Source organism: Globicephala melas, chromosome 10, assembly GCF_963455315.2.
Source record: "Globicephala melas chromosome 10, mGloMel1.2, whole genome shotgun sequence".
Taxonomy (NCBI): Eukaryota; Metazoa; Chordata; class Mammalia; order Artiodactyla; family Delphinidae; genus Globicephala; species Globicephala melas.
In genome coordinates this window covers 20,189,378-20,201,537 of record NC_083323.1, presented here as the reverse complement: position 1 = coordinate 20,201,537, position 12,160 = coordinate 20,189,378, and the positions used below count along the sequence as shown (strand labels likewise).

Here is a 12,160-nt window from a genome sequence, read left to right as displayed (position 1 = left end):
CAAATACATAGACGCTAATTCTATGATTACTGTATAAAACATAAGAAAAAAATGTTATATAGTAGTTGAATGATTAAATTGCATGAGTGATCTATGGAAGTAAGTCTTTCAAATAGCAGATTCTAAAGCTCCCCTCTTTTTTGCAAGAATGAACTAGCTTTTAACAGTCATTATTCTGTCCAAGTTAAAGATTTGAAAATGTGACCACAGGCCACCTTCCTAACATTTGTCTCCACTTTTTCATTTCTGTTGGCACTTCTAACGATGATCCAAAGAGTGTCTGAACTCCGCTGTCGAATGCGAGCTACCAGCCTCAGCTCTGTGTCAGAATGTCTACCAGACCCCAGAGGGCTCTTTCCTTTTATACTGCAAGAGTTAAGGACAGATATAATTTAAGTTACATAATTTACAAAGATGTAAAATGGAGTCAAGTTAAATAATTGCAAAGGCACTCTGTCCTGCTGTAGCAAATGTTTGGGTAGCTTTTGAATGGAGAAATGGAATTATAAAAACGGATGAGAATGAAAACTCCTTCCTGGACCTCCGTTATCAAACTCATTCTTAAAGCACTTAGCCGCCAAGAGGAAGATAGGTCTAAATGATGTGACAATGATAGCGATAAGCCTCCAGCAGCCTGGACGAAGGGTGGGAAGCGTTCTCTGTCACTGATTGCTTGGCAAATCTTTGCTTTCCATTTGTGCCAAGCAGTAAATCTACACTCGCACATTCTTGAAGTACTGGATTGTGTAGTTGGCTTTAAAAACTCCTCCAGAGTGCATGATTTTGTTGTTTTATATCAATGAGTACATCAGTTGGGTTTTACAGTTCGATTTTTAAAAGAGAGCACTGATTCATTTTTTAAAGTATGCTTTCAAACAAAGAAAATTATTACCTAATGTCTTCCTATGTCAGTTAATTTTTCCTATTAAGTTTATTGCTTAACATGTTGCAAAATACTATGAAACGTACAACTTGTTTTCCCTTTATTACAATTCCTACTATCAGCTACTACAGTTCCTTCAAATATCTTTGTCATCTTAGTAATGCCCTTACTGTCACTTTGGTGGGGACAGAGGGAGGTGTAAGAGGGAAAACCATACTTTCCTAAAGTAACATAAGTGTTGCTTGATCAATATAATATTCCATGTTTACTTAAATCATTCTGTTTTCCCAGGAAGTAATGCATTTGCTGAAACACTGTTCAATGATCTTAAGGATTAATGTTATGTAGTGACAAGTGTTTTTCCTTTTTTGTTTCCTCCTATTTTCAACATCCCTTTTTTATCTTTCATGTATTTACCAAATAAGCTTGACCCAGATCCCTTGTTTAAAAACACTGTACATGAAAAAAAGAGAAAATAAATGAACTGAGGGTTACTTACTGTTTGAACAATGAAGAGGATTGTTCCACAGAGACGAACATATTTGTTAAATCGAAGTCCTAAATACTGTTTCCAAAAAAGGAAAAATGGTTAATATGTAAAACTTCTGGACACTTTTTAAAAACCAGCAGCTCAAGAAGTAAAGGAGTTAGAAATTTAAAGCAACTTCATAACTAATTCGTATTCTGCACTCCTATTTCACTGTTATTTTAAATTACATAGAGAAAAATTGACCCTTGCTTTAGAGTACTGTTCAATGGGTTTTAACACAGAACAGCTCCATCACCCACAGGAAACTCCATCAAAAGTTTCTCCTTTCTTGCTCCTTTGTAGTCAAACCCTCCTCTCACCCCTAAACCTTGGCAATCACTGACCTGTTCTCCATCCCTACGAGTTTTGCCTTTTGCAGAATGTCATACCAATGGAATTATATTCTGCATTTTTAGAATGAGCAAAGTGTTGTCCTCCCCTTTCTCTTGGTATCTACCCAATACATTTCCTTTGATACACTTAGGGAATCAACCCTTTCCCACTTCAGGCAACTGTGGAATTGACAATCAAGGTGCCCAGCCTAGGCCAAAAGATAGTCACTGGACCCATGTTCAGCCAATCAGCTTCTCTTCTCAATGGGTATTTGAATCTTAGAGGCAAGATATAAAGACAGAAAATGATTGGAGCAGAAGCAGACTGATCCTGACAGGGTGGCCTGAAGAGGCTGCCCTCCCTTCTGTCCTTTTCAAAGTTTGTTTGCTCAGCTTTTCCACCTATGCTATGAGCTACTCCCATATCCTTACAATAAAAAATTTTAACTTAAATCAGCCTAAGTAAGTTTCTGTTCAGAGCCAAGCGTGACATCTGCGGTATCTTATAATATACAAGCCTACCTCATTTTATTGCACTTTGCTTTTTTGTTCTTCACAGGTACTGCATTTTTTACAAATTGAAGGTTTCTGGCAACCTTGTGTGAGGCAAGTCTATCGGTTCCATTTTCCCAACAGCATTTGCTCACTTCATGTTTCTGTGTCACATTTTGGTAATTCTTGCAATATTTCAAACTTTTCATTATCATTATACTTGTTATGGTGATCTCTGATCAGTGATTTTTGATGTTACTATTACAAAAAGATTACGATTTGCTGAAGGCTCAGATGATGGTTAGCATTTTTTAGCAATAAGATACTTTTAAATTATGGTATGTACATTGTTTTTTAAACATAGAGCTATTGTACACTTAACAGACTACAGCATAGTGTAAACATAACTTTTATATGCACTGGAAAAGCAAAAAATTCATGCAACTCGCTTTATTGCAATATTCCCTTTATTGTGGTGGTCTGGAACTGAACCTGTAATATCTCTGAGGTATGTCAGTGGTGTGCTTATCTCCAATATTATAGATCATAATGTATTACAGAGTTAGAATCCTAGGATTTTAGAGCTGGAAGGAAGCCGGGGTCCAAGACATTCTTTAAGTTGAATATTATTACTACATATAGAGAGAATTCTAAGGCTGACAGTAGTCTTTTCATATAGCAGAAAAAATGAGGGAGGAAAAACTGACATTAGGTAAATATCAGAGGAAAAGACACCAGATATTTTTGCTTCATAATCACAGCTAACATTTATAGAGTATTTGCTGCATGCCCTGTCCTCCCAACAACTCCATGAGGCAGTTACTATGCATAAGTGCATGTTGGAAACCAGCACACTGGGGCACAGAGAGAATACCAAGGCTGCAACCTAATAATTGCTGGAGACACAATGCAAATCTAGGATCATTTGATGCCAAACTCTGTGCACCTAACCACTCTGTTATTCAAAATAACAAGAAAACTGCCCATGTGTCTAAGATCCATCCAGAGTGAGTGAGTGGCACTGACACATAATACGACGTCCTAAAATAACTGATGAGTAATGAATATACAATGCGGTGCAGTGAGTGCTCTGGGGCAAGAGTTCCAGCCCTTGTTCCAGCCTTACTCTTGACTCCACGAGCTTGGGACACTCTAAATCTCAAGTTCTTCCTTTTGAAAATGTGGATCATAGTAATCATTCTTTCCCCACTTACTCTGCAGGATTTTGGAGACTATCAAACGATGTAAATGGATGGGGAAATGTTGTAAACTGTTCACTTAAGAGTTAGGACATTAAGAAGCTGGTAACCAAATCCATAGGCCTAAGAATTTAAATCTCAGTGATTTACATAAGTCAAAATCATCCAAGTATATTTTGGAAGACTTTTTAGAAAACCCAAGAAGTGTCTTGAAGCATGGGAACAGAGCTGTGTTATTTCTTCTGAGTTGTTTTAGTAAAACTCTATTAAAAATAAATGTCCATGAATTGACAGAGAAGTCTTTGCCTTTTCTAGGTACGTGTATTCATGCTGCTGGAGACTAAAGAAAACTGAAGAGGAAAATGTGATGGAGGTAAGAATGTAGCAAGTTGAACAACAACAACAACAACAACAAATATATATACACAATACTAACTCAAGACAGAACCAAGAATTCTATCACTATCTCAGTGTTGAATGAAAAAAGTGCACAACCTAAAAGTTGAGAATTATGTTTTATTCTGAGGCCATACTGAGGACTATAGCCCAGGGTGGCAGCCTCTCAGACAGCTCTGAGGGTCTGTTCCAAAGAGGTAAGGGAGGAGCCAGGATACATAGGGGTATTTGCTGGGAAACAAAACAAAACAAAACATGTAGTTGAACATCAAAAGATTACTGCTAATCACAAAGAACTGACGAAGTTAATGATTTTAGTGCTTTTCTGTGTATGGGAAAATGCAAGAGTCTGAGTTTACTGAAAGCCTTCCTTTCATATACATCTTATCTATCTAGGGCCAGTATCCTATTTTTCTCCATCCTGGATTCCCCTCAGGGTGCACCATGGGGGGTGGCTGCAGTGGCTGATGGCTTGGTGGCCACAACATCCTTTGTTTACCGAATGGCAGGGGACAGTCTTGTCCATCTCAGATACTGTGCTGCTAAAGAGATACCTAAAGATCAAGTCACTGATCAGTAGGCTCAGAGAATAGCTCTAGGATTTCTAGACAAAACCACAGAATAAGAGTAGGTGTCTATGTTACCAAGCAGGATCCTATGGTACCTTCCTGGGACAGACCCCTGCCCCCGTGTCCTCTGCCTGCCTCTTGTTTATAGAACAGCTGTAGTCTTCCAGGCCTCCCCTGAGTCACAAAAGCCTGGCTCAAGAATTAATGATTGAAAGGGTGTGAGCATGTAGTGACAAAGGAGCAGATGGGCCAGGAGAACTAGTAACAATTCAAACAGTAAATCAGCAATATGGCAGTCACAGAATCTTTAGTTCCTCCCCAAAGTACCAAGATAACAGTATCTGATGCACATTTCCTGAGTTGTTTTACAGATGCTAAAACCTCCATCAGATGGAAGAAGTTAATTAATTGATGACCATGAGCATGTAGCCCCAGACCTACTGGAGCCTGAGGATTGAAAATGTTAACCCCTGTGACACTGCCCTATCACCTCCCCACCAATCTATCAGAGAATCGCGCACAAGGTGGTCACATACTGTGACTCCCCTCCCTCACCTTGCCTTTAAAAATGCTTCCCTAAAACCCACTGGGGAGTTGAGGATTTTTTTATCATTAGCTGCCCCAGACTAATAATAAAAGCTGCACTTTCCTCCACCGCAACCTGGTGTCAGTAGATTGGCTTTACTGCGCATGGACGAGCGGACCCAAGTTTGGTTCAGTCACACCTATAGTCAGTTGAGATCTCTCATAGTCCTCAGGACTTTGAATAACTTAGGGACACTAAGATTTCTACTGATTTTTTTTAAAAGAGAGAGAGAGAGAGAGAGAGAGAGAGAGTTTGGGCAACGTAGTTCAAACACATTGGTTTTGCTGGACCCAGAAACATCCTGCAGAGATGGTGAATGCAGTTGGGCTCCTGCATATTTCTTCTCTGTGAATCTGGAAGTCGCTGTACACCTACCAGGACTACACCTTGAAGGCAGTGATAAATAGATATCACAAATGCTTCTGAACAGCCAATTGTAGCTAACAATCTGGAACTAGGGAAAGATTTCATACTTGCGCAAGAATGCCAGGGTATCTCAATGCTGGACTTCTTATTCTGTATAGTTGATTCCACCTCTCAGCATAAAACAAACAAAATATGCCACAAGAAAGTGTTTTCCATGACCAACTGCCAGGGACATAGCACGTTACCTAACTTCCCTGTCCCCGGTGGCCTGGCATCCACTAGGCGTGGACACCCCCAGTGTGTCCACAGCCCATTTTGCCTGCACCATTCTAAACTCCACGCAGGGTTATAACACTCACTGGAGCCTTCAGAAGCAGCCAGTATGCACCACTGCACAGCCTCTAGGCATGTGTCCACTTTGCTTCAGGCTCTCTTGTGTAGCTTAACTTACTCGGAATCTCTGTCTGCAAAATGGGGCTCTCACAGTATAAGAATTATTTTGAGCATTGAGTCAGATAATGTATGTCAAACAGGCAACCCAGTGCCCAGCCTGTATTAAGCATTCAGTAAACGTTTGCTTTTTGCCATTTTTAGCTGGAACTCTGCTAACTTAGCCTCCACCGCTGCAAATGTGTGGGAAATCTGCTTCTGGTTGAGTTAACGTTTGCTCACCCGAAGCGGCACAGGTCAGTGATTATGAGAGGAGCATTCACCTATGGGGACTGAAGTCCTCTTGCCAGGTTCTTCAAACCCTTTCTGGGTTTTGGAGTTGGTTAACTACAGATCAGAGCTCACGGACTCGAAATGCCTACAGATCTCATCAGGTAAAATACACCAACTGGATCAGCCAGGCGTTCATATATTACCAGGTTGAAATATTCCTCATATCCATTAAGAAATATGTCCTCTGACATCTCCCTCAAAGCAAGAACTCCCTTCAGTCCTTTCCATTTTCCCTTTTGCATTTTTGTTTTGTTTTGTTGTTTTGTTTTTGCGGTATGCGGGCCTCTCACTGTTGTGGCGGCCTCTCCCGTTGTGGAGCACAGGCTCCGGACGCGCAGGCTCAGCGGCCATGGCTCACGGGCGCAGCCGCTCAGCAGCACGTGGGATCTTCCCGGACCGGGGCACGAACCCATGTCCCCAGCATCGGCAGGCGGACTCTCTACCACTGCGCCACCAGGGAAGCCCCCTTTTGCATTTTTGATAAAGACCTAAATGCAGATAGATTTCTCTACCATAAGAAAGTAACCATGCAGATACAATGAAGAGACCTCAATATAGAAATTAATAGAGAATGAGAGAAACGGCTGTAAAGTGGGGTTCCTGTTGCCACAGGGAATGTGGGCCCAGTGTCACTAGTCTTTTAAGTTCCAGAAGAAGTCAGAATCTGGAATTTTCTTTGACTTCTCATCATTAAATGCTAAATTAATTTTTTTTCAAAACAATATAAGGGTCAACAGCAACAAAAAAGACCTAAAACTGAGTTTGTCTGGGGTAATCAGTTTGTCACTTTTGAGCAAAACAAAGAAACTCTACCCTGCTCACTTCTGGGGCGATGACTAAACCCTCTCAAACACCATGACCAGAGTGCAAAGAAGGCAGTGCTGCACCAGGGGCACCTCACCCTGCAATGAGTTCACTAGAGCCCAGGCAGTGTGTCACCAACACTTGTTGTGCCATTGGGGCCCATCCCCAGCACCAGTTGAACCAGCCTCACTAAGAAACCACCATCCAGTGGCTCTGGGTTGGGGCAAACACTACATGGACTCGAGGACAAGGTGGCTGCTGAGAATGAGGCTCGGGGTCCCTGGATAATGGTCTGTCAGAGAGACCACTTCTGCAGGTTTGTCCATGGAACTCATGGAACTGGGCCCGACCACTCCCCTAAACTTTTATCCTCCCCTGACACTCCCATTCAACAGCTCTTTAAACTAAACCAAACATTCACACTATCTTTGCAAAGCCCTTTCTGGCAGACGATTTGAGAAAATTTATAACCAGGGGACCTGTGCAATTAGAAAGATGGTTTCCCTTAATCATCTCTCCACAGAGAGAGAAGGCGGAGATGCTTAAGAACTCTGCAGCCAAATTTTCCTAGTGATCCCAAGGGAACAATCTCTACCACCATCACCCCAATACTTACGGTCAACATTTACTCAGCACTTACCCTGTGCCAGACACCATTCTAAATGCTGCCCTTGCATCATCTCATTTAATCCCCCCAACAACCAGGTGAGGTAGGTGGTATAATTATTCCCATTTTGAGACTTAGAAAGAGGCACAAAAGGTTAATTAAGTCAGCCAAGGTTACCCAGCTAGTAAGCATAGAATCTGGTCTCAAACACGAGATTCGGAACCTTAACCATGTGAGTGCCTGACTCTCCGCGGAAGCCATGTTTGCGAGAGGGATGGAGGGGAGAGTACCCGTACTTCCTGGAAAAGTGAGTGGACTGAGGACCTGGAATGAGGGGATTCCTTTCAAGGAGGAGGAGCTGAGACTTACCCTTCCCCAAGATAACAAGTTGAAAAATCTTTCCCCTTGACTTGGAATCAAAGATGTTAAAGCAGAAATGGCCTTACTGAGCACTAGTCCAAATAACTCCGTTTACCCTGGGAGCCTCTCTCTTCCCCTGAGCTCATGAATGTTAAGTCCTGAGATTATTTTTCGCCTTTACAGGACACCTCTCCCTAAAAGGGGCGGGCAGAAGAGGTGATGGATATGAACGGAGAGAGACTTGGATGTGGTGGTGAGCCTGCCCCCAGGAAAATCCCTCCAGGAGCTGAAAAGTACTCCCCTCACCCCATCACCTCTCCCCGGGCCCTCCCTCACCCTGTACCTCGTTGGTGCTGGTAATTCCCAGTTTGTAGAATACCGGGAGGAAGACCTCCGCGCTGAGGACCACCACAAAGAAGTAGGTGATGGCAAAGATGCTGAATATGGCCCCAAAACGGTAGACTTCGGAGGGGGTGCCCAGGACCGTGACAGCCGACATGAAGCTGGCGGTGAGGGACATCGCCACGGGCACGGCGGTCATACTGCGGCCGCCCATCAAGAAGTCTTTGGAGGTCTGCTGGCCGCCCCCCGCGAAGGCGTAGTAGATGCCGATGGCGGCCGAGATGAGCAGCATCCCGGCGAACACTAAGTAGTCCCACACCACGAAGGTGCCGATGCCCCGCGGCGAGACCATGGCCGCGCGGTTGCCGGGGCCCTGCGCGTAAACTGGAGGCTCCGCGGCTCGCAGCCGGAGCCGGAACTTCACCTGCGCGCCCTGCGCTCACTTATTCCCGAGCCGCGCGCGGCGGGCGTGGCGCCCTGGGGGGATTAGAGGCGTCAGGCAGGTGTCGGTCCCCGCCGGCACCCAGCGTCTCGCGAAAGGGAAAGGAGGGTACGCTCTGGCAGCAGCCCCTGCGCCCACCGCAGCCAGCAGAGCCCCCCGAAATGGGACTTCGGGGACCCGACCCCCAGGTGCCAGGCCAGGGTGGCTCCCCGAGGGCCGCGGACACCTGGGCAGGTGAACTTGGAGCTTCCAGCCGCCTCTGGCGAATCCTCAAGGAGCGCCCAGACAATTTTATCAAGTGGCACCCGAGGGAACGCACTATTTAAATGAGCAGGCGACCTATGGGAGAGGTGGGTCGAAGGGCAATTGTCACGCCTTTATTTTTTTTAACATCTTCATTGGAGTATAATTGCTTTACTATGGTGTGTTACTTTCTGCTTTATAACAAAGTGAATCAGCTATACTTATACATATATCCCCATATCTCCTCCCTCTTGCATCTCCCTCCCATCCTGCTATCCCACCCCTACAAATACCGTTTGCTAACACGCCTTTACTTTTAGCTTTCCAGTTCAATAGACCGGGTCCTTACGGGAAGATACACCTGGAATTTTTCGATTGCCTTACGTGATAAATTGATGGGCGATTCGGGTGACAGTGTGCAGTGAGCTGAGGACCCGGTCCTTAGGCACGTAAGCAGTTATAAAGGAGAGGAACAAGTCTGTGCTACTGGTTGCCTGCGCTTTCATTCAACAAACAATTTTGATTCCCAACAGTCTCTCCTACAAATGATAGTTGTTATAATACCAGAAATATTTAATAAGCCTACTATTTAATAAGCCTTACCATGTGACATATAACATGCTTGGCACCTTGTACATTAACCAGTGTAATTCTTACTATTACCCTTGATATAGAAATCATCTCCATTTTTCAAAAAAGGAAGCTGGCCAAAACACTTTCCCAAGGAAACGGTAGAGATTAAGATTTTTAATCCAGGTCTGTTACAGAATTTGTTCTCTTAATCACAATGCTATACCTTTGTAGAGTACAAATGTAGACACATGTTAAATGTAGGCACAAAGATGTACACCTAAATGAAGATACCTGAAAGCATATGGAAGACAAGATCATTTCCGGTAGTAGCACTCAGTATTTTAAGTGGCTTGCCTTGAAATACTACTAACAACATGAGTCATGCCTGTAAAGCAATGTGATCCTCAGGTTTTTCTTCTAAGAGGCCCTCTGGCCAAATAAGCCCTGGCATAGGTGTATTTCAAGCCATCCTTGTTCATCTTCATACATCTTTATAATTTAGCATTTGACCCTTGGTAAGCAATCCACAGAATGCATTTAGCCCAGCCTAGTATGTGAAGAAAGCTGTATCAGACTATTTTTTTGTAAACTGACGTTATGTGTATAACACTTTTGAAAGGAAATAAAGAAGGAAATATAAGCTAAATCCAAGTAATTTAATTATTTAAACAACTACATGGTTTGGAATTATGTCCCAACTGTGTGAAATTTACTATGTTTGCACTATAATATTATGACTCTCTTGGACAGAGACAGTATTTTCTCCTACTGTCACCGCCTGGAGCTCAAACTCTCACCATGAAACAGCACCATAAAAGTTATAGCATCCACTACATCTGGGGTTCTTCCATCTCCACACAAACTATAGTGCTTTACTTTACGACCCCTCCCAAGATTCACTGTGCGCTGCCAGTGTACTCTACCCCCATTAGCGTCCTGCCAGAGGATTAAGTGAGATGATATGTTCTCTGGAGATGATGGCCTCTGATTGTATGGAGAGAGAGGCATTTTGGTGGAAAACACCCAGACAACAGAGTGTTGGCTGTCCAATTCTCTGATGATGGGAGATGCTATGACTTTGAACCCAGCATAGTAGTAGTAGTTGTGGGGAGGACAAGAGGTCTTCCCACCTACTTTTAGGGAGACATTTCCTTTTCAAAATGCACCACGATGCATTTTTTAGTCCAGTTAAATGTGACTTCCTAGCAATTCATCCTACATTTTCTGGCCCTTGACCAGCTCTCAGACACCTTTTCCTACCACTTCTTTTCTCCATTTACTCTACTCCAGCCACATTATCTTCTCACTGTTCCTGGAACATGCCAAGCCTGTTTCTGTCTCAGGGCCTTTGCATGTGTTGCATCCTCTGCCTTGAATGCTCTTCTTCCAGATATCACCATGACTCTGACCCTCACTTCATTCAGGTCAAATGTCATCTCCTCCAAAAACCTTCCCTGCCCATTCCATCTATCGCTTTCTACTCCCTTACCTTGTTTTTTGTTTTTTTTAATATACAAATACAATCTGACATAGTTCTTTGTTTATCTTGTTTGTAGTCTGTCTTCTCCCACTGGAATAGAAGCCCCATGAAGGCAGGGACTTTCTCTCTCTTTCGTTCATCACTATACTCCCTGGGTCTAAAACCTGGTACATGGTAGTTATTTTAAAAAATATTTGTTGACTATGTGAATAGACAAAGGAAGGGATTATTAGGAAATTCTCTCAAATAAATTGACTCAGTCTTGGGTTTTAATGTTGCAAATTTCATCTTTTTTCTGTGTTTCATAGACATTTTGGAGGAAAAATGAGTGAAGCTACATCAGGAACTACTTTTTATTTTAAAGCTACATTTAGACCTACAGCAGTTATCTTTATCATTATGATTTTTTTACCCATTTTATCAATTAATATTGCATTTGGCTGAGAACGACAGGAACCAAAATAACGATGGTATAAGCAAGATAAATGTTTACTTCTCTTTCACACTTAAATATGTCCAAAGATAAGTAGCTGAGGATTGAGGTGGGGAGAGGGGTGAGGCTACATGAAATGATTTGGGATCCAAACTCCTCTCTTACAGTTCTACCATCCTCAGATTTGATTTCCATCTCAGCAAGAGGAAGGAAAGGGCTGCTTAGGGTATGTCCACATCCTTCAAGGACATTTCCCGTCAATTTTATGTGACAGTTCCACTTATATCTCATTCAATAGAACTTAGTCACATGGTCACATCTAGTTGCCAGAGAGACTGGGAAATGAAGTCTTTGTGCTAAGGGGCCACGGGCCAAACTAAATTTGGGGGCCCTACTTCTAAAGAAGAAGAGGAGAATAGACACTGGGATGGCCAGCAGTCTCTGCCACATCTAACTTAACCACAACCTTCACCAAACAAACTTCTTTCTCAGAGTTTGCCAGGAATGTTTATTATTTCCCCATGGGTCATCCTTAGCTGACAAAGTTAGAAGTCTTCAGGTTTAAAAACACAAATCAACTGTGCCAATGACTAGTTCCTACCTTACCCTTCTCTACTTAAAGTTGATAGTCTCTGGTTTTTCCTCTTGTTTTGACAAACAGCTATTCTCTCCTCAAGAAACCACTCAGAAGACCCCTAACACTAGGGCCACACAGAAGCAGACAGGAGCGCGAGTGAAGTGGCTGACGCAGAATGGGGGACACAGAGGGACGCTGCGGTGCCCGGTCACAGCGGGCTACCC

The 12,160-nt window shown here is 43.1% G+C and overlaps 1 protein-coding gene across 1 annotated transcript in view; it reads right to left on the bottom strand.

Moving 5' to 3' along the window:
• The window catches only part of SLC5A8 (solute carrier family 5 member 8), a 62,643-nt gene extending 54,103 nt beyond the window's left edge, over nt 1-8,540 (bottom strand). Inside the window, exons 1-2 of the mRNA XM_030856262.2 lie at nt 8,190-8,540; nt 1,383-1,448 (exon numbers count right to left, since the gene is read on the bottom strand). Of these exons, the coding sequence (XP_030712122.1) occupies nt 1,383-1,448; nt 8,190-8,540 (417 nt within the window). The remainder of the gene's footprint in view (nt 1-1,382; nt 1,449-8,189) is intronic.
• Between the last annotated feature and the right edge of the window lie 3,620 nt (nt 8,541-12,160).